General features: G+C 37.4%; 1 protein-coding gene across 1 annotated transcript; it reads right to left on the bottom strand.

Moving 5' to 3' along the window:
* Positions 1-261: 261 nt before the first annotated feature.
* Positions 262-19274, bottom strand: PTAC3 (plastid transcriptionally active 3). The gene is made up of 13 exons (XM_089150738.1): positions 18836-19274; positions 18526-18697; positions 18214-18431; positions 16570-16630; positions 16083-16155; positions 14042-14119; positions 13460-13617; positions 11598-11766; positions 10015-10477; positions 9428-9844; positions 6220-6426; positions 928-1061; positions 262-819 (listed from the first exon to the last, which is right to left on the bottom strand). Exons 1-13 carry the CDS (start codon positions 19232-19234, stop codon positions 639-641), a joined length of 2730 nt encoding a protein of 909 aa, XP_089006864.1. The 5' UTR covers positions 19235-19274; the 3' UTR covers positions 262-638.
* Between the last annotated feature and the right edge of the window lie 1467 nt (positions 19275-20741).

The raw sequence follows: 20741 nt of genomic DNA, 5'->3' as shown, positions 1-20741 counted from the left end.
TTTAAGTTCTGAAACAGTCAAAATCACAGCCTGATGTTGATGCAATACACAGAAACTTCCATTAATGGAAATCGTAACTCCAAGGTCGCTATCTTAGTTTATGATTCTCCAAACTATCAAACCTAGGGTTGCAACCTGCAAGTTTAGTTGTACTAAAGGTTCCACCTTTCTTCCCTCCCTCCACCCTTCAATTTGAACTAGTGGCCCTGAATCTTTAATAGTTCAAGCAACAGCATTTGTCCAAAGAAACACTAGAACCCTGGCTTAAAAAATTAATAATAATAATAATTAATTGTATCAAAATTATTTCTGTACAGTAGAGACACAAAAATAAATAAATAAACACCACATTCACCAAACCTTGAGCTTAATAATTTCACAAACTCAACTTTGGCCAGACTACTGTGATAGGTTATCCCGGCTCTATATACGAGGAAGGATGAAACTTATATCATTCCATGGATGCAAAATTTTCCAAAACAAAATAATAAGGAAAATTTGGGAATGATTGGCAAATCTATGAGTTTCACACAAACCTAACAAATTAACAAACTGCATGGAGAGGTGCAACGATGCAAACTCAAGACCAGGTGAAATGTCATACAGAACTAGAATTAATGGATGTAGCTATATTCTAACTACAATGTCTCACTCTCACCATTGACATCAGTATCAATACCCTGCCTAGCTGCAAGCACCTTGTCTAGGGTTTGGTCAGGGATTGTGATTCCAGATGTCTCCATGCCTGCAACAATTGCTACTGCTGCGTCAAGTTCACCAAGATCAAGACATAATGAGATGATTTCATCATACAAAGGGCTGCAGCGAAGACAAAAAAAAAATATCAGAAAGGCATTGGCATTCCAGATTTGAAGGATCATGCAGTTCACAATTGATATTAATTATTTCTAAGGAAGTTAATCTTACCTCCCAAAGACATAACCCAGACTGTGTGTGGTTTCCAAGATTTTCAAGAAAGCTGAAGGGAGTGGAGCTCTAATGGCTGCACGCAGTATCATGGCACAATCCCCAATAGTTGGTGTTCCACCCAATTCAATCACCTGACATGACATAATATATCTACATAAGGTGAAATTCATACTTGTAAGGCTGCATTATAAATTTCAATTAGGAGAACCATCACGAAATGTTTGGAAATTTTGGTGTGCATATACAATGAATGTACATGTCAACATATATGTATATCAATAGATAATTTCCAAAATAGTTCATTCTAAAATAAACAACTTTACATTAAGTATTGGGCCCAAGAAAAACCATTGAATGTTGTGCTTGGTGCATCAGTCAAGTGCTCACTTGCTGAGTGCTTGGGCACAAGTTCAAGTCAGGGAAACAGCCTCTCTGGAAACAAACATAAGGCTGCACACATTTGATCCTGCTAAATGAAGGAGCCTTGTGCACTAGCTACGATCAGAAGTTGCTTGAGTTTCTAAGCTAACACAAAGGAAATGGCTCAGTTTGGCCAGCTCTAGTCAGGAAAAAATCATGATCAGAATCAGGACTAAATCCAAAAATTTTCCTAGAAGGCAAAAAGATAACTGAAAATTTTAAAAATCTAAAAGAAATGATGTTATACCCATTAATGTTGGTAAACTAATCTTTTAAAGTCAATTTTTCACCTAGCACAATGATGAAATTGAACATCTATGACTTGGAAAAGGTAGATCGTAAACACAAAAAGACAATTTATTAGCTCATAGATAGAGAAGAATCGATATGAAAAATGCATAGTACAAGATCTCAAGATGAGACGGAGACAGCAAGCGACACAGGATATGTGCAAGATCTTGGTATTGCACTGAGATTCCAGGTCATAACTCAATTTCAAGTCAACCTAGACCAAACCAAGGCTATGAAAAGGCACTGCCTCAGCAAGATGTCAAGCTCAACTCAATGAAGGAAAAACACCTTCCAAGGATGTTGGTGCTTTTTGGGGGGTAAATATCTCATTGATTGAAGACTAAAACTTGGAGACTCAAGCCTGAAGCTTCAACAGCATGAAAGGGAGCTGCATTGCCTCTGAAGCAGTTTAAGGTTCTTTTCCTGGGGGAAAAAAGATGACAACAATAACATCGTTGCTTTGATAATCCAGCCCACCGTCTTTTCAGTACTAACTATTCTCAAATGAGAAGACTTGTTATACAAAAGGTTATTTTTTTTAGGGACAATTAGATATCATTAAAATCCCCAAGAAAGGGAAAAGGAAGAGGGGGGGTGGAGGAAAAACCAGCCTTCAAGAAGGGGACTAAGAGGAGCCTAAACCCCAAGTAACAACAATGAGCCTGTTCCTTGGGGTATTCAAGACAGGGGGAGGGGAGTACACTGAAGCCTAGCAAAAACATCAAAACATATGGCTTTCCAAATCACGTCCAAAAACCTAGATATGAAAGCCATCTCCTAAGCTTATGCTCCCACCACAAGTGGTGGATAGTAGTAGCACTGTAAACCAACTTACCAAACCGACTGCAAATAGAGGAGCCTAAAAGTGCTCTCAGAATCCAAGATCACTCTCAAGCAAAACTAAAGGGGCATCTAGAGAGGGGCCAAATGGAGGGGAGGGTTTTCCCCTAAAGGAAACAGGAAAAGGGGCAAGAAAAAAAAAGGTCATCAAGGTCCTCTAAACCATTCTAGCAAAGGATGTAGTTTGGGTTAGCAGGGATGTGGCGGCTAATAAGAAATGATTAGGTGAGGAGCTTGAGGTTGAGAGCTCTCCAAATAGTGAGGGAGTGCCACAGTATATGACCTTTGAACCAAACAAAGGCAAACCAAGGAACTCAAGGGGATGGGGAGCAGATGAGGTTCCAAGTTGATGAGGAAGAAAAGGTTTTGGAAGGGGAAGGAAGCCAAATGGTGAGGTCATAAAGGGAAAAGGAAGGGGGGAGGGAGGTCCAAACTTGAATTTTGAGGCAAGGGGATCAAGAGCCATCAGTAATGAAGGGGAATAATAGGGTGGACTTAGGGATACGGGGATCGTACACAATTAGGGGGCCAAGGAGGGTATAGAGAATACCCATCGGATGCCACATGTCTAGCCAAAAGGAGGTTTTGGAGAAGATAGCAGAGAGGATAATCGGTCTTAGGAGGAGAAGCTTCCAACAAACCCAATAAAGGTTGGAGGGCAGGGGAGTAGTCCAAAATGAGTCGGACTTGAGGAGATAGGAGTAGACCCAGCTAACCGAAATGGACTCATACATAGAAGCAATCTTCTACATGAGTTTTAGAAGGAAAGCCATGTTGACGTCTTGGATGTGGCAAATACCCAGACCAACCTCAGCTTTTGGATGACAAACGTCTCGCTAACTGATAGGGTGAATGAAACAAAAGACCTGTTGGCCTTTCCAAAGAAAAGTGCAAAAATGGGCTTGTGTTCCACCAATGGTGGACTTTAAAAAAGAGAAAATACCACATCAGTAGATACAGGAGGCTTAAAGGACAAAGTGTTTGTAAAATAAAAGTAACCGCAAGCGCACTGTATCGTGTAGCTAATGGGTCAATCTCAGGGAGATTAAGTAAGAAGAAAAATAGGGGATAGAAGAAAAAAATTAATTAATAAGACCACATTTGTTGGGAAGAGGGGTAAGGAGAGAGAGAAAGGTGAAATGGAAAGAAAAGAAATGTGGGTAATGGGTTAGTGAGAAAAGACAAATAAATAAATAATAAGGTAAAGAAATAGAAAGTAGGGAGAGGGGAGAGAGAGAGAGAGGAAAATAATTTAGTAAGGAAATAAAATCTAATAAAGTAAAATATTCTATAAATCTATGGAAATTTGGAAAAAGATCCTAATCTTTGACTACTTTGTGGGCCCAAATACCCCATACATACACTAAGATTTTTCTCTTCCAAAAAAAATAATAATAAAAAAATTCTAATTAATCTCAGCCATCAATAAAAATTGCCTTCTTTTATTCATAAGATATGCTTGAAGTGAGACGATCTGGCCTAAAATAGCATCTCGATCCACTTTTAGCCCATCATGCTTAAAATAGGGCCCTCTTCGCACTTACAAAATTAAAATGGGACCTCTTTAAGTGTATAATAGCATGCATCATACCCGACAACTCCAAATATTCATTTAGCTCCCAAAACATCCTAAAATTTGTAAAAACAACAAAAAACCCAAGGTAGTTCCACTTTAAGCGTGTAAAATGCATGTTTTATGCCCTAAGATTTCACATATAAATGTACTCATCACAAAGCAAATATGCAAAACTCTACCAACAAAAGAGATAAGCTTTCTTTTCCATAGTTGGAGTTTTTTGCGGATTCGGTCCAACACTGGGGGCACAGTGGTGGGTGGTGAGCCTCCCAGGGAGGAGGGGAAGACCCAAATAAGTCATGGGGAAGGAGCAAAGGGAGAAGCCAATGAGGTGTGGGAGAGAGTTGCGGTAGTGCATGAGACTCTAAAGAGGAAAAGGGTAGATTTGTTGATGTTAACACGGAGCCTTGAGAGAGATTCAAAGAGGGAGAGGGCAGAAAGGATGGATGATAAGTAGTGGAGGCTTTGGAGAAGATCATAAGATCATCAAAAAAAGTGAGATTGGTGAGGTTAAAAGCCTTACACTTAGGAATGGGAGAGATGAGGAACTAATTAGTTTTAGATTGCAGGATGTGGGAGAGGACTTCTAAGGCAAGCGAGAAGAGGAAGGGGGAGAAGGGGAAACCTCAGCGAATACCAACAGGGGAAGGGAAGAAACCCACGAGAAAGCCATTGGTGATGATAGATAAGTGAGGGGAAGAGATGTAGACCTCAACCTAGTGGACGAAGGAAGGAGGGAGACCCATTGACAGATGACTTCACTAATAAAGTCCCAACAGAGAGAGTCAAAAGCTCTGTGGAGGTCCACCTATAGGAGGGCTGCAAGGGAGTGGGAGGCACGATCAAAGCCTCGTACGTTCTCCACAAAAAGAAGGATGTTACCTGCTATGCTACACCCAAAGATGAAGGAAGCTTGGTTAGGGCTAACAAGGGAAGGCATCACTTTTAGGTTATTTGTTTAATCTATATCCCATTCTAGGTTTCTAATAATTATTAGTAAATGAGAGTTGGATAGATTGATCATATCCATAAAAGACTGCAAAATGAGGGTTCAACAGCTCCAATGGTTAGACTTGATGCTATTAAATTCCTAATGCTTAATCAAGTTGCTTTACACTTCCACTTTAAACATATGTTGTGTTCATGTGGAATAGCCTAGGGCATCAGTGCCATCAATTACCAACTTAGGGTCTGACCTCAAAGAACAGTTTTGGGTTTAAATTTGTAAAAACTAATGTTTCCATAGTGTTTAAAAGACCTTAAATAATGGATGTCAAGTTTCAGGACCTATCATGGCCATATAGTCACCAAAACCCACCACCAAGTCATGACAGGGAAAAATATACACCAACAAGCCAAGATCTTGACAGAACTTGGTTCTGTGGTCTAGTCAAACCGAGACCCAAAACCTTGGAATAATGTACACAGACTAATGGAAGAGCAGTCCAAGACTTGGTATAAAAAACAATGGTTGTGAACATCTATTCAGTATTTCCAACATAAAAAGTAAGATTTGTCTACTGGAACACCTACTAATGTGCAAGGACTGGTTACTGAGATCAATTAAAGCATGAAATAATGTATAATTAGAAAAGACTTATAAACATAAAGGAAATGAGTGTATTGTCTGCATTAGTGAATATCATCCCAGTCATTTAATTGAATCACTGAAACAAGAAATGCTTATCTGATTAATAATTAGTTAAAACAAGTCAATGCCAAAAAATCAATGGCAACCCAACCATAATCTGACTGATCCCTAGTGGAGTTTCAACCCCTAGTCACATCACCTAGTTAAAAGAAAGAAAACAAGAGATGAATGCTAAAATTACTTAGGGACATCTTTTCTCTTTGAATTGACTGGGCCTTCAAAATCGTTTTGATATGGAACTTTTAAGTGCTTTAAGCAATGGGATATCTTTTCTATCTCATTCTTGATGCTGCTATCCTAAAGTACAGTTCAGATATGCTTTCAGCTTAGTTTGCTTTAGTTATTGATTTAAAGCAGAAACATTAAGAATAAATAAACAAACAGAAGACCAGCGATAATAGAAAAATAAAACACTAGTGGCAATACAAGACAAAATACAAATACAAAATAAATAAAAAATTATGCAGCGGTGAAAACATAAATTTTGGGAAGAAAGAAGAAAAACACATGCCTTCTGCATTAATTTGATAGCCAACTCAACTTCCCATTCTTGAGTCCATTTCTGAGGATGCCTGTTCTTCAGTTCTCTCTCCCACGTCCAACCCCAAACATCAGCTATTGTATACATGTCTGAAACATCAAAAATCCTTCTCTCTCTCATTTCCTTAAATGCTTCATGAATGTCCTCAGGAAACCAGTCATCGTCATCATCATTATCCTGTACAATGTGAGAACATAGGGTTTGAAGAAACCTTGCAGAAGAAAATCCAGTTTATTAACACAGTAATATTTGATGTTATTCAATCGGAGCTTGATCAGTCATTCAGTCATTCAGATAATGACTTAACAAGGGGAGAAGTGAGGTTCAATTTTGTATAATGGGAAACCCAAGTGCAAAATGAGACATTGGTTTGATATAAAATTTCTATTCAGGGCACCAGAATACTTGACCTGATTGTGTGGGCCATATAAACAAATTACCAATGAACCAAAAGGCCCCAGGAACAAGGGAAGACCTCCACCCAAGAAATGATTTAGATTTATAAGAGCAGATTCAGTCAGAACCAACGCCAAACAAGTTGATCTATTTTTCAGCTTGCAACAGCTACTTTGAGGTATATTTATTATTTTGAATAAGATGCTTCAATCTTGGGGTTGGAAAACAAAATTCCTGTTTCCTGGGAACTTAAGTTTAAAAAGTATAGTCCTATAGAACAGATCCTGTTCAAGTAAGCAATAAACTCTTTTATTGTTTTCCTTAAGAAAATAATATTTCAACTGAAGCTCCCTTAGCCACAAATGAACACTGAAAAATCTCCCCACCATTCTAAACTACATGATTCCCTCAATTCAGCTGCAGTACTTTTACTTCAACGAATGGGGCTGTACCAATTTTTTTCCCTCTCAATGAAATGATGACTTTACAGCAGCTAATTCACTTCCTTTAGCTGGGTTCATTTGTAATGGTGATGATGACCTAGGTGGACATCAATTCGCTATTTTTTTTCTTTGATCTTTTTCCTTGTGCATACATAAACCTACGTCATGAATATCAAACTTATTTTATAGCTTGATTAGAATCACATTTACATCTTACAGTAGTTTGTCTGAGAATCAAAGCATCTTGAAAGTGTACTCTCAAACCTCTAGTGTGCTTGGATGTTGGTAGCTTGTTGAGCTGTAAATGGATAACTGAAATCCACATTTATATCTGGAATTCGAATTCATTCAAAAACTAATAGGGTGCTCATATGGTAATAAACCTTTCTAACTGATTATAATCCGATTAAGTTACCAAGTTGGTTTTTTCTCTTACTTTTATAAATGTTTAACTTAAGATAATGGAATTGTATTCTTTTTTCTTTTTCTTTTTCTTTTTCTTTTTTTCTATCAAAACAAATACAAACTAAAATCAGCCAATAGTGTAAGAAAATCAACGACTAAGCAGAGTAAAAGAAAGTAAGTGTTGGGAAATGCAATGTCAACATTGCCAAATCAACATCCATTAGTTTTGATGATAACAAACACGAATTACTAATGTTTATATTAAGTTGTGATTGTCCAGCTCAATACAAAAGCAAGTGGACCAAGTCCAACTTGTTGGACCAAACTCAACGGATGCTCAAGCCCAAGTCAAGGTCAAGTTAACTTGGACAAGGAACCTAAGTCAAGATGAGAATCAAGATCAAAGCACAAGAAGGTGCGAAAAACTAAGTCAATTTCAAGACTTAGATAAATTCAGGACTTAGGACACCTCCATATATACTCATATGTAATTGCACTCAATTATACATATTTCATGTCATCAGATTGACCTAGGACATATGAGGAGAGTGTATTAGGCTTAGGGTTGGCTAGAAATACAAAAAACCCAATCAAGTCCCTGAATGCATATTATTGTGCAATCTGTACAGTAGATGGACATCTGTCTAGTTTAAAGTATGCCTTAATGGCTACTTTTTAACGGCTATTTCCTAGATGGAGCTCTGGCTGATTCAGAAGGACATCCGTCTTGACTGAAAACTGGGAGAAAAATTATATCCATTGGGAGGTTGGTCCAAGCAATTGAATCTCATCTTTATAAGCCCAGCCACCCCCATTTGAGAGCTTCTACCTTGCCTATTGATTTATTACTACCTTACAACTCTAAAGCTCTCCATTTGTGAAGAAACATTGATTACTTGCCTTCCAACTTCACTCAACTTTGAAGAACATTTCAAAGTTGTAAAGCAAGCTCATTAGAGTAAAGGTTGAAGTGATTGAAGGCTATTGGTACTTCATTAGTGGTGCATTCATTCCTCATTTGAGCACTCATCATCATTGCACCACACTCACACAAGGGGTAAAGTGTCACACCCCTTGTTAGGTAATATCCTCCATCTCTTATATTGTGTTGTTGTTCAATTCTAGTCTAGGTTGATTAGAATTGATAGAGGGTGCTCATGCCCCCATTTAGAACAAAGATTGTAAAGGATGCTCTTGCCCTATTTAGAACAAAGATCGTAAATGGTGTTCTTGCCCTATCGAACATAGATTGTAAGAGTTTGATCTCTACCCACTATATTGAAAGAGAATCTCTAATGGAAATGTGGAAATATTCTCTTGAGGCCAAGAGAGAAGTGGACATAGACTTGCAAAGTTGAACCATAATAAAATCCTTGTCTTGTGGCTGATTGCACTATCTTAATTTCATTGAAATTTACAATTTATCTTGTATTTGCAATTAAACCCAAAAATTAGGCAAATCCATTAGTTGCAACCTATTCACCCCCCCCCCTCTAGGTTGCTTTAACGGGAAGGTTGCAAATTCTCAAATCTGAACCCCAACCCCACCAATAAAATTGCAAGGATGTCAACAACTAGTCAAAAATATATACTTGATCTATGCTCTACACCACTTAGGAGAATTTGTATTAAGAAAAATAACTATCCAAATCCTTCTGAAAACTTATAGGATGTTATCCCGATCCATCCATGTATAATAGGATGCAGATATGGTAATGCCAATATCCAATATGTTTACACCCCTAGTAGCTTGCACATAAAATGAAATTTTTGACCTATGACATTCACCTATAAGGTGATATAAAAGACACTAGAGATGATTTACCAGATGCAAAATAAAAATATGATGCAGTAGAAAATATTTCTTAAAGCTTTCTAAATGCCACTGCAAATTACACAAAAGGGATCAAAGGGTGGATAATCCAGTTCTGGACCTGAATTCGTCTTCGGGAAACTTTCCTTTTTGATTTGCTTGATGTGGCAGTTGTTTCATCAGAATCTTTCAGCAACTGGACACCAATCATTTGAAGAGGCTTAGCAGTTACTTCCTTATCCTTAACCCTGTCCTCCACTTGGTTTTCAGTCTGCTCAGCTTCCTCTTCCTCTTCATCAGCCTCTTCATCGTCAACCTCTTTCGCAGCATCCTCCACAACATCAGCATCATCAAAAGTATCAACATCATCAGAAGAATCAGTATCATCTGACATATCTTGAAGTTTTAAGTTCTCCAGTTCAGTTTGCTTGCCATGTTCACCATTGATGCCTTCTCCAAGAAAACGACGCCTCCAAAACTCTGTATTTCCCTCTTCCAATTTGATCCGCAAAATTAATTCATCTAACTCCTCATCAATCTGCAAGAAAAATGACATGAGAATTACTCAAAAAAAGAGACTTTCAGTGGCACAGGAAGGAAAGAAATACACCACAGAATGTCAAATTCAACTCATGAGACATTACTATGAATATGCAATTTATACACAATAACCAAGATTGACACACTGGTCAAGACAGAGCTATAGACCTCCTCCTCTTCTTCTTCCACAGGAGGAACCCAAAGAGGCCGACCACGCGAACGATTTATTCTTCTTGCTTTTTGCACTCGCTGGTAAAGCACATTTCTAGTTCCATCAATAGGCAAGCCTTGTGCTTCTAGCTCTTCCTTCAACTCAGAGACAATCATCTTACTAGCTGCCTTAGGCTTTAATACATTTTGATCAGGACCCTTGATAATCTTCTTTAATCTCTCCTCAACTCTGAGATAATCAGATTCAGATGCATTCCCAAGGGCTGCAGGTCCTTCATGCCAAAGGATCTTCAGTAGTTTGCGATGGTGTATCTTCCAATTGTCGAGACAACGCTGTTTGAAAGAGGTTTCCATCGGATTTGAGTAAATAAATCCAAGTGCATCAGGATCTAGAGGAGTTTTCCCTCTACGTGGTACCCACCGTTTGCGCTCACCTGTAAGACCCCCCTCTTCTATGTACCTGAGAATAATAAAGGACTTAAATTCAGTACAAGAATTAACCACAAAAACTTAATCACATGAGTTTGTCAACAAGAAATCAAGAACCAAAGAATCATTCCTTTAATTAAGGCCTACAGGGAAAAAGTATAGTAACTAACTAGGCTGGGAGTCTTCACTTCTTTTTAAAACACTGTTTTTGTTCTCTTCCCCCCCCCCCCCCTTTCTTTAATTGTTAACATGTGTGCAGCCTTATTCAATAAAAATTACAGTCAGCCACCTGGTGGCACCAAATAGAATCATGCTAAATATGTTTAATCCAACTGCAAAGAGGAGATGAAATGTGTTCCATCTCAGGCACTGTCCCTCTGCCTTGGAAACTTGAATTCCTCTTTCTAGCTACTTGAGGATAAAAGAAAATTCCTCAAGGTGTTTAGAGCTCCTAAGGGATGACCAGCTAATGATTTCAGCAAAATTAGGGAACATATTATGGAACCAAGTTCCTCTCTGCAATTTGCTGGTATGCTAGGAAGGAGATGAACAATCAGATTTTGAACATATGTACCACACTGAAGAAATTTTAAGAGGAAGGTTTACAGAGACCCATTCTCTCAGGTGTCAATCCTCTAGTAGATCATATGACACAACAGGATCATTTCTGTATGATAAGGAGGGGACGAAGTGCCATTGCAAACTCATACTTCATCTTTTAGTGTTTTGTACATGAGCCACACCTAAAAACTTTGCAGAGTTCATGAACTTCATATAATTTGGATTTATCAACAACTGAATATTATCTATATATCTTACTATTCTAAAAAACCTAGAGAGAGAATGAAAGAAGAAACACTGTTTTCTTGTGCCACCACATGAGTTGATGAAACAGATACAACAACAAAATTATGCTCAGCACTGAACTGTTCATTGTTAAGCCAATATCTTAGAGGAAAAATGGTACAAATACACTAACCATTAGTTTTTAGTATGCAGAGAAAACAATGCACTGAATCTGTGCTAATCAGAAACCCAAGCACCAAGAGAAATGTGAAAGTTCAGTTTTGTCATAGTAACTGACTTGGAAAGACTGGAGATTGGATAATGATTACTATCTTTTAAAACTTGAAAGTATAGATGAGGTAAACCTGGCAACGTAATCGATTTCATATCCAAGTTCGGCTTCTTCTTGCAGAGGTTCAATCCACGAGCTAACTAATGTCCTGTATTTTCTGCTCAATATCATGGCTCTAGATGGAATGGATTGATTATCTTTAGCCATAGCTTCTAAAGCTTCAAGCAACTCAACAATTCTACCTGGTTCAGAGCATGGACAAAGCAGTTCAGCAAAAAATCAAATATAAGTGCTAAAGGAGAGGACATCCTATGCAGAAAGGGAATCCTGATTGAAACTGGTTTAGACAACCAGATTGTTTATAAGGAGAACTAGACGTTTTTTGTCAGCAAGTGCAAATGTTCTTTATGTAAAGTACATAATGGTTCTACCCACTGCATGAGGGCCCCACAACTATGAGGTCTGTGAAGGGTTGTAATGTATGTAGCCTAACCCGGTAACCCCCACTTCATGGATAGGTTGTTTCCCAAACCAATGACTAGACCACTACTAGGCCACAACATAAACACCTATATATATTTAACTTTGTCCCAAGGTCCATAAAACATATATTTTCATGGACCTTGGGACAGATATGTATAAATTCAATTAAAGAGAATGATATGCTACACAGATTTTTGTATTGGGCAAAGTTGCTAGGTTGTCAATCCTAGGTTACCTTTATCATTCAAGACCAGCAGGATCATACCCTAAAAAAGCAGAAATAGAACACAAAAGATGAGATAATCACCCTGGAGGGATGGTAAGACTTTTAATTTTAGATTGATTGCATTCGATGTGGGATGTATACCACTTCTTTGAGCACATGATGACATTTTTTTAATCACGAGGATATGATGAACCAACGTTCCATATTAATTAAACATGCAGAGAAGATTATTGCTCCTACCTCCCAAATTTTTGCCATAGATTAGCATTAGAGCAGTTAAATAAAAGGACAAAAAGCTGAAACTTGGCTCCTAGGACCAGCACCAGGCACTAATACCTAGACCTCTGGAGTTGGATTTTACTTGGAACTGTAAGTCCTTTTTTCTTGTCAATTCCTGTAATATAATTCTATATATAGGAAGCTTCAGTTTTGGAGTCTTCACAAGTTCTTAGTGAAGCTTCTTGGCTAAATTGATCTCTTCTCTCATTCTTACTCTCATTATCTCTGTTTTCCATGCTATTTTAGAATTACATTCCTTCTGCTAGAAGTTAGAGAGCACCAAATCAGTGATTGGAAAAGCACACTACTTTCTGCTAGACCATAATTCAAAATTTTGTCTTAGAGGTCCATTTTGGTGGAATTTTGTTGAAATCTTTATGGTTGGCCGTTTTGGTGGGTTTTAGGTCAAATTAAGGCTTCATATTCAATGGAAACTTGTATTAGTCTAACAGCCTATTGGAGAAGGATGCACTTCAGGATCAATTTAAAAATAAATGTGGAATAAATTTTTTGTGAGGAGCAAGCCGGCATCTTTCATTTTTGCCAGGATGTTTTACTCTGTAATTTTTTTTTTTTTTTTTTTTTTTTTAGTAATACTTACTTTGGTATGTAAAATGGAAATCGAAGGCTATGAGAGCATTTTGGTTATAAAAATGATTAAACTAACAGAAACCATTTGGTTATTAACGGTGTGTCCTTAGTTGGTCTTTTCTGGATATCATAAGAGAGGTAAATGCAAAATGTCACCTTTTTTTTTATCAAAAGTGACTTGGGTCAAACTTCAGGGAGTCTCAGTGAAAAGTATCCTAAATTTAAATGCTGGAAAATACTTTACTTATTCTTTGATGGCTGGGGTGCTTATTTCAATTGATTAGTGTGACAAAAATATGGACTGAAAAATGGAGAAGAAATGATTTATTTGAACATGATAAAGAAGAAAGGCATACCTTCCCGACATAAAGCCCTGAGGTACAATGAAAGTGGATCACCAAAGTTTCCTTCATTGTGGAGTACTTTTGTTCCGCCTTCAAAGTTCTTAAGGGCACGAAAATGCCGGATAGCCTCTCGGACAACACAATACTTGGTAAAGCATTCAACCAGTAACCTGTTTACAGAAGTAATTCGCAGGTAGAAGAGCAATAGAAAACTCATTAGCCTTACTAAACAAAATGGGTTGCTACATGATTCCTGTTTTGCGGTTCAACTCAATTTAGTTACAACATCTAAAAAGCCTCAAAAAGATAATAGCAAGTTAGAAAAGGCACAAAATAAGGATCTCAGTGTCCTTTATATGAGGTGGTAGATTGAGTATTTCCAACTTTGATCTATGATAAATAAGAAAGACTAATTTTCTACACTGGAGCGTGAATAATCAAACTTAACTAATACAGCAAGGAAATGTTATTAAATTGTTATATTTGGACAACTTATTCTTACTTTTTATTCAATGCAACTTAAGTTTCCAGTAGCCACAATATATTATGACTAAGGAAACTATTTTATCCTCGATGGAAGTTGATTGTGCTTACGCATATGTTTTTACATCTGGCTGCAAACGCTTATGATCTTCAACCATCATGCCAAGTAACTCTGCAACATCTTGAACCCTGAAGTCACAAACAAAGCATTCAAATTAAAAGAAGATATTAATATTTTCCAGGAAGAATACTAATAAAAGTATGAATCACTGAGAACTACCATACATGATTGAACCAAGAATGGCTAGTAACGCCTATCTGTTCTCATTAACAAATGAATATACGTGTATGTTAGCAAAAAACACGTGAGTAATGGTAAGAAAATGAAATTTCCATGGCTCTATATATTTTGTGTGTTGAAGAATGCGCAGAAAGGCACAATGCCTTGGTGCGCAAGTTTCTAAAAGAGGGTCTTTCCTCTTTTAGATATGGGCATTACTTTCAGTGAAGGAGTCTTGGTGAACAAGGTTTGGGTTTTTTGGAAGTCTTACTTTCTATTTTTCTGTTAGTCACTAATTCTAGAACCTTTTTTTTTCTATACTTTCTATTTTGGACAGATCTTAGGAGTTAGAATGCTAGTATTTTCTGTCCACAGATTGTAATTTCTTATTTTCTTTTTGGAGGACAAGTTACTTGTCTCTCAAATTGTAAAGTTACTATAAATAAAGGCAGCCTGTGATTCTAGTGACTCTTGCTAGAATCACAGACTTGTGAGGATCATCTCAATTCTTCTTCTCTCTTCTTCTCTTCTCTTCTTCTTTTTTCTTCTTCTGATTTCTTTTTGTTGCTGCACTGTTTGGCTCATTAAGGTTAATTTTCTAACATTGTGAATACAAGTTATGCTGTTGGCTTAAGAATCAGTTGCAGTAAGCTGCAGTAGGCTGTTAAATTGTATGTCTCAGCTGGAGGTCATAGGTGTCCATAGACCTTTATGCCAAAGGATTATATTCTTATGTTAAGTTGCTTAATTTCTTCTAATTTCTTTCTTTCCCATTATAACAAAAATTTAGTTCCTGTTGTGATTAGGCTTTAGGCTTATCTAACTTAGCACTTTTTATTTTTATTATGTAATCCTTTTTGGTTAATATAAATTCACTTTGCAACGTGTGACAGACTATTCAGTCTCTAACACAGTCCCTTCGCCCATCTTCTTCCTCTCCTTCTTTGATTCTGGTATCCAATGTTCTGGATTTTTTTATGCGTGATCAGAAGTATAAAGTTGATCATGGGGTAAAAGAGACTTTTTCTCTTATCTTTTAAAATTGCACCAACAGAAAGTAATTGACCAATCTATTTACATAACTCTGGTTAAGACATTGATGAAGGTTGATAAGAGTTCATAGATAATTCAAACAGAACTTCAATTGGAGCTCCCCAATAAAAGGCTCCAGTGCAATGGAGAATATCAGTCACTCTTGACTCTTCAGAGAACTAAGTCACACATGAAAGGTAAAGGACCTACAAAATAGAATGTTAGGTAATGTCTTAGGCATGAAGACAACCTCAAGCAGGAACCAACGTTGGACTGTAAAACCAAATCATTGCATCAAGATCAACGATCCACCAGTTGGAAGGTTAAAGCCATCAACATAATTTCATTGAACGAGAACAGTATTGAGTTAATTCATTACTATTCTGTGTCGCTTGATAGATTAACTTCTATTGTGTAGCAACTAACAACTTTACTTAAACAATTGGTATTGACTAACTGGTTACTTTTGATAAGAGGTAGTGGCTTATCTATGAGGTCCTAAGTCATTTATTTCATATACTAATGAAAACAAGCAAACAATTCAAGGAGCAGCTACAAACCCCCCCCCCGGGGGGGGGAATTCTATCGCTTCATTTGCTTTAAAAAGAACTTACAAAGTCTAAATACAATAAGTCATATCTAAATGACGATCTGCACACTAATTAGAAAAAGTAAGACTGAAAATCTAAAATCACTAACACACACAGCAAGGGCAGCAAATTGAATTTAACATTTCAAGCATAAAAAGGAGAAACTAACTGATAGATTTCTGGCAAAAGAACGATGAAATAATCCATCAGGCTGGTAAAAGCATTAAATAGTTAATCCAACATATATTACCGATCATATGATTCCGCCCTGGTGTATGCCTGAATGACCCAGTTATATGTCTCTGTATTAGGTTTCATATAGTCTGCAATAAAATAGTAACAGTAATTAGCATAAAGGTAAATACCTAAAAATTCTGTGACAACTAATGAGGATATATAAGAAGAAGTGGTTGTCATGGAAGTGTTATTTAATATGATGGCATAGAGGCACAAAACCTAACTCTTCCTAGGCTCACACATTGCATGGTATGTCTAAGCTCAATCTTTATGTCTACATGGTGAAAATTTTTCAAGGTTGCAAATTTATGAAAGACTTCATCTTTAAACTCTCTTTCCATGTTATCTGCATAAAGAAAACTGAATGCCTTCACATTCTTCTGTATTTCTGTACTGTGAGAGCTTTTAATACTAAACAAGCAAAAAGAATTTTTCTCTAACCACCAACTACTCCAAACCAGTAGATCTTATGCAGCAGATTTTGGAAGGAAATAGTAAACCTTCTCCATATTCCATGTTCTCAAATGTTGCAAAAGCTATCTCTGGTATTCCACAAGTAGCCTACATGAAAAAAACGAACGATTTAGATGGAACAACATGTTAAAATTAGCTTTACTTTGCAAGAAAAGGCTAAAACAACCTGCTTGTAACCTATAAAAAAAAATTGATGCAGTACGTAAAGAAACTTGTTATGACCACATAATAACAAGAGTTTGAATAACACACAAGATGGCAAAGGATTTTGGATGACAAAAGGAAATACCACACCAAAATATACTGCTACAAAATTGGCATTGCTTCCTATTAGCTCAGTCCTAAGGATTCATTTCAAGAAAGATCGGTTTTGACAATCCAAGGAATGCTTCCATCCAAATGTTAATGCTTTCAAAAAATGTCTTTTAACAGAAAGATGTTGACTTATATAAATTCAGTCTTAATATAAAACAGTTCAACTAGGTTAAGACACTAACTACCTTGGCTGCACTAGTTTTGAGGAAGATTGGGGAGGAAATACTGAGCACCAGCAAAGTATTGTTAAGTCTTTATGGGTGATGCAATTTAGTAACCTGAATGGCATTCTTATCAAACTTCTTTACGTTAGGTATATTCCAATATTACTAGATGAGTTTTATGAATCAAGGCTCAAAGCTTTCACAAACCCAACAGCAAAGAAATAAACAAGATTCAGGTTCAGAAGCTGTTGTCTTGCAGCACTTTTTTGGGAACAGTGGATTTGTATATAGCCACTTCTAACACTGGTATTTGTGTTAAATGTGGATTTGTATGTGGCTTTTACCTCTAAAATTTGCATATTTTGTGGTTGCAAGTTCAGGTCTAATCACTTTATAAAGACTACCAAAACAGTTGATAACACCATTTTGATCATCTTCATATCAATTCCGGTATGTTAAAAAACCTGAACAAAATTCCTAATTCTTATCTTCACGCCCTCATTTTTTCAGTCATTTGAGGTGGCACAGCCACGTTCAATGGAGGCTTGTAAATGCCCCTGTACGGAGAAGTGATTAAATCTAAATTGAATGACTTAGAAGAACTAAGGGCTGACCTAAGATAACCTTAAGAGAAGTGGTGAAAAAGAATATGCATAGCTCAGGCCTTACATCTACTATAGCCTCGAGCAAAGTGGATTGGAAGGCAAGCATCCATGTAGCCGACCTCATTTAGTTGGGACAAGGCTTCTTGTTGTTGTTGTATAATGCTATCAGCACTTTAGTAATGATTTGGCCATCTTTTTCTGTTCCATTCTGGATACTGTGTTGAAAAAGATCATCCTTTGCATAGAGAAGCACTTCAATCAGATTGCCTAAGCTAGTTTAACACAAATTTTCTGACACTTTAGTAACCTTGGGGAAAGAACAGAGTGACTTGAAAGCGTAATGATTTACTTGACTCCATCTGGCTTCCCTCCCTTTTAATATGATGAAACCTCTGTCAAATTTCAATAACTAGCTAATATGGAAGATAAATTCCATTCACCAAGAAAAGACCTATTATTAGCAACTAGAAGGTGCGCATGGAGGCGGTATCTCAGACAGTCCATGATGGCTGAAACAGATCACATACTAACATTGGAACTACAGAAATCTGGAATTTTCAGTCGGAAAATGGCATCTCTAACGTACCTGCACACTGAGAAGACAATTGAAATGACATGTAGTAGCCATTCGGCCAGCAGCTTCCATTTCATAGGCAATGGTTAACGCATTTGAATGATCTCCGGCTTTGCAGTCAACCTCAATTATAAGATCATATAATTCATCAGTGGCTCGAAGTCCACCTTCAGCACCTCGAAGGAAAACCTTATTGGCATCTTCCAGATGATTGTTTCTGATAAGCTCCTCTGGTTCAATAACTTGCTCAACTTAGAAAAATCTTTTCAAAACGTCGCTGGAGCTTAAAAAATAAAAATAGGTCGAGAATTTTGTAGTCCGTACCAACAAGAACTAGCCAAGCTTGACGGACGTCATATTTTAACTTCTCCATTGCCGCAAGAATTTCTAATCCTCTGGTAGCATGACCTTGAGAACCAAATAATCGAATTAGCGCAAGGAACGATTCATGGAGAGGACGAACACCTGCACTCAACTCCCTTCGAAGTGCCTGCATCTGTTTTTGAGTACAAATCAACAGTAAAAGAACGGGGGAAAATATATAAATTTTTATGATCTGCAAAAGGAACCGGGAAAAAATATATATAAATTTTTATAATCTGCAAAAGGATTGAGAGAAGATGAAGATAGTTACAGCTCCCTCAGAATCGCCTTGAAGAGCATGGGAAACAAGCAAGCCATGGAAGGAACGAGGACCAGGAGTGAGACCAGCAGCAATCATATCGTAGATGACTTCAGAAACACCGGCAACATCACGATTGCGAGCACGCTCCATCAGCTCCTCCATAAAAACGAACCTCAGACTTTTCTCGGCAGCAGAAGATGAAGATAAGGAGGAGGAGGAAGAAGAATCATCGCTCGTGGACGACTTTTTTTTCCTGGTTTTCTTCTTGGGAGTAGCAATGGCAGAGATAGCGACGGCATGTCGAGAATTGAGAGAATAGATTGAAGAAGAAGAGAAGGAGGAGTGAGCTTCAGCATCTCTGTAGGTGAATTTTAGGGGAAGAGATGCAGAGCTTAAGAAGCTGGCCATCTATCTCTTCTTCTGCCTCTAAGTGTGCAGGAAAGGGTGAAAATGGATAAGACTGAAAATATTGGGAGGGAATATTTTGTAATAATGCCTAAAAATAAGAAAATTTGAAAAAAAAAAGAAATTGTTAAACAACAACAACAATAATGCCTTTTCCCAACTAAATGGGGTCGGCTACATGGATTCTTGCCCTCCAATCGGTTTTGTTCAAGGCCATGCTAGATACAAGGCCTAAGCTATACATATCCTTTCTCACCACTTCTCCTAAGGTTATCTTAGGTCTACCCCTAGCTCTTCTAGTTCCTTCAATATCACTTCTCGACGGCATTTATAGGTCTCCGTTGCGTGCGTCCCCTCAAACTACTTTCTTAGCTTATCACTTATGGGAGCAACTCCCGCCAACTCTAATATGATCGTTTCTTATCTTATCCATCCTAGTTTTGCCACTCATCCATCTTAGCATCCTCATTTCTGCTGGTTTATCTATATGATTCTTTTTAACTCAACACTCGTTCATCATAGCTAGTCGGACAACGGTCCTATAAAATTTTCCTTTAAGCTTTAATGGAATACGCCAATCACATAAGACCCCGGATGCACCTCTCCACTTCATCCACCCTATTTTAATTCTTTGGGAAACCTCATCTTCTAAATCACCTCTTTTACTTATGTTTGAACCTAGGTACCTAAAACAATCACTCTGAGGAATCTCTTTATCGTCAAGTATCACCACTTCATCATCTGCCCGATCATGACTAAAGTTACAAACTAGATATTCTGTCTTCGATCTACTAAGTTTAAAGCCTTTTGATTCCAAAGCTACTCTCCATGATTCTAATTTGGTATTAATCATCACTTGGGTCTCATCAATCAACACAATATCATCCGCAAAAAGCATACACCAGGGGACCTCATCTTGAATGTCTTTGGTTAATTCATCCATTGCCAGTGCAAATAGATATGGGCTTAAAGTTGACCCTTGATGTAGCCCAACTGTTATCGGGAATTCATTACTTTGTCCCCCCATTGTTCTAACACTAGTCACCGAACCATAATACATATCCTAAACTATATCTACATATTTACTTGCAACACTTCTTTTCTCTAGTACTTGCCAAATTAACGCTCTAGGGACTCTATCATAAGCTTTTTCTAGGTCAATAAATACCATATGAAGGTCTTTCCTACATTCTCTATACCTTTCCATAAGTCTCCTAATTAAGTAAATAGCCTCCGTTGTAGATCTTCCCGGTATAAACCCAAATTGGTTCTCCATAACTGTAGTTAAGTGTCTCAACCGGGTTTCAATTATTCTCTCCCATAATTTCATCGTATGGCTCATCAATTTAATGCTTCTATAGTTATTACAACTTTGAATATCTCCTTTATTTTTGTAAATTGGAACCACAACACTTCTCCTCCAATCATCTGGCATTTTCCCTGTGCTCATAATCTTATTAAACAGCTTAGTCAACCAGACTAGTCCATGGGTTCCTAAGCTCTTCCATAC

The sequence above is a fragment of the Hakea prostrata genome, chromosome 3, assembly GCF_041222555.1.
Source record: "Hakea prostrata isolate BN-2017 chromosome 3, UWA_Hpros_2, whole genome shotgun sequence".
Lineage (NCBI taxonomy): Eukaryota > Viridiplantae > Streptophyta > Magnoliopsida > Proteales > Proteaceae > Hakea > Hakea prostrata.
Note: the sequence above shows the minus strand (reverse complement) of the source record. Positions and strands in the feature narration are given on the sequence as shown.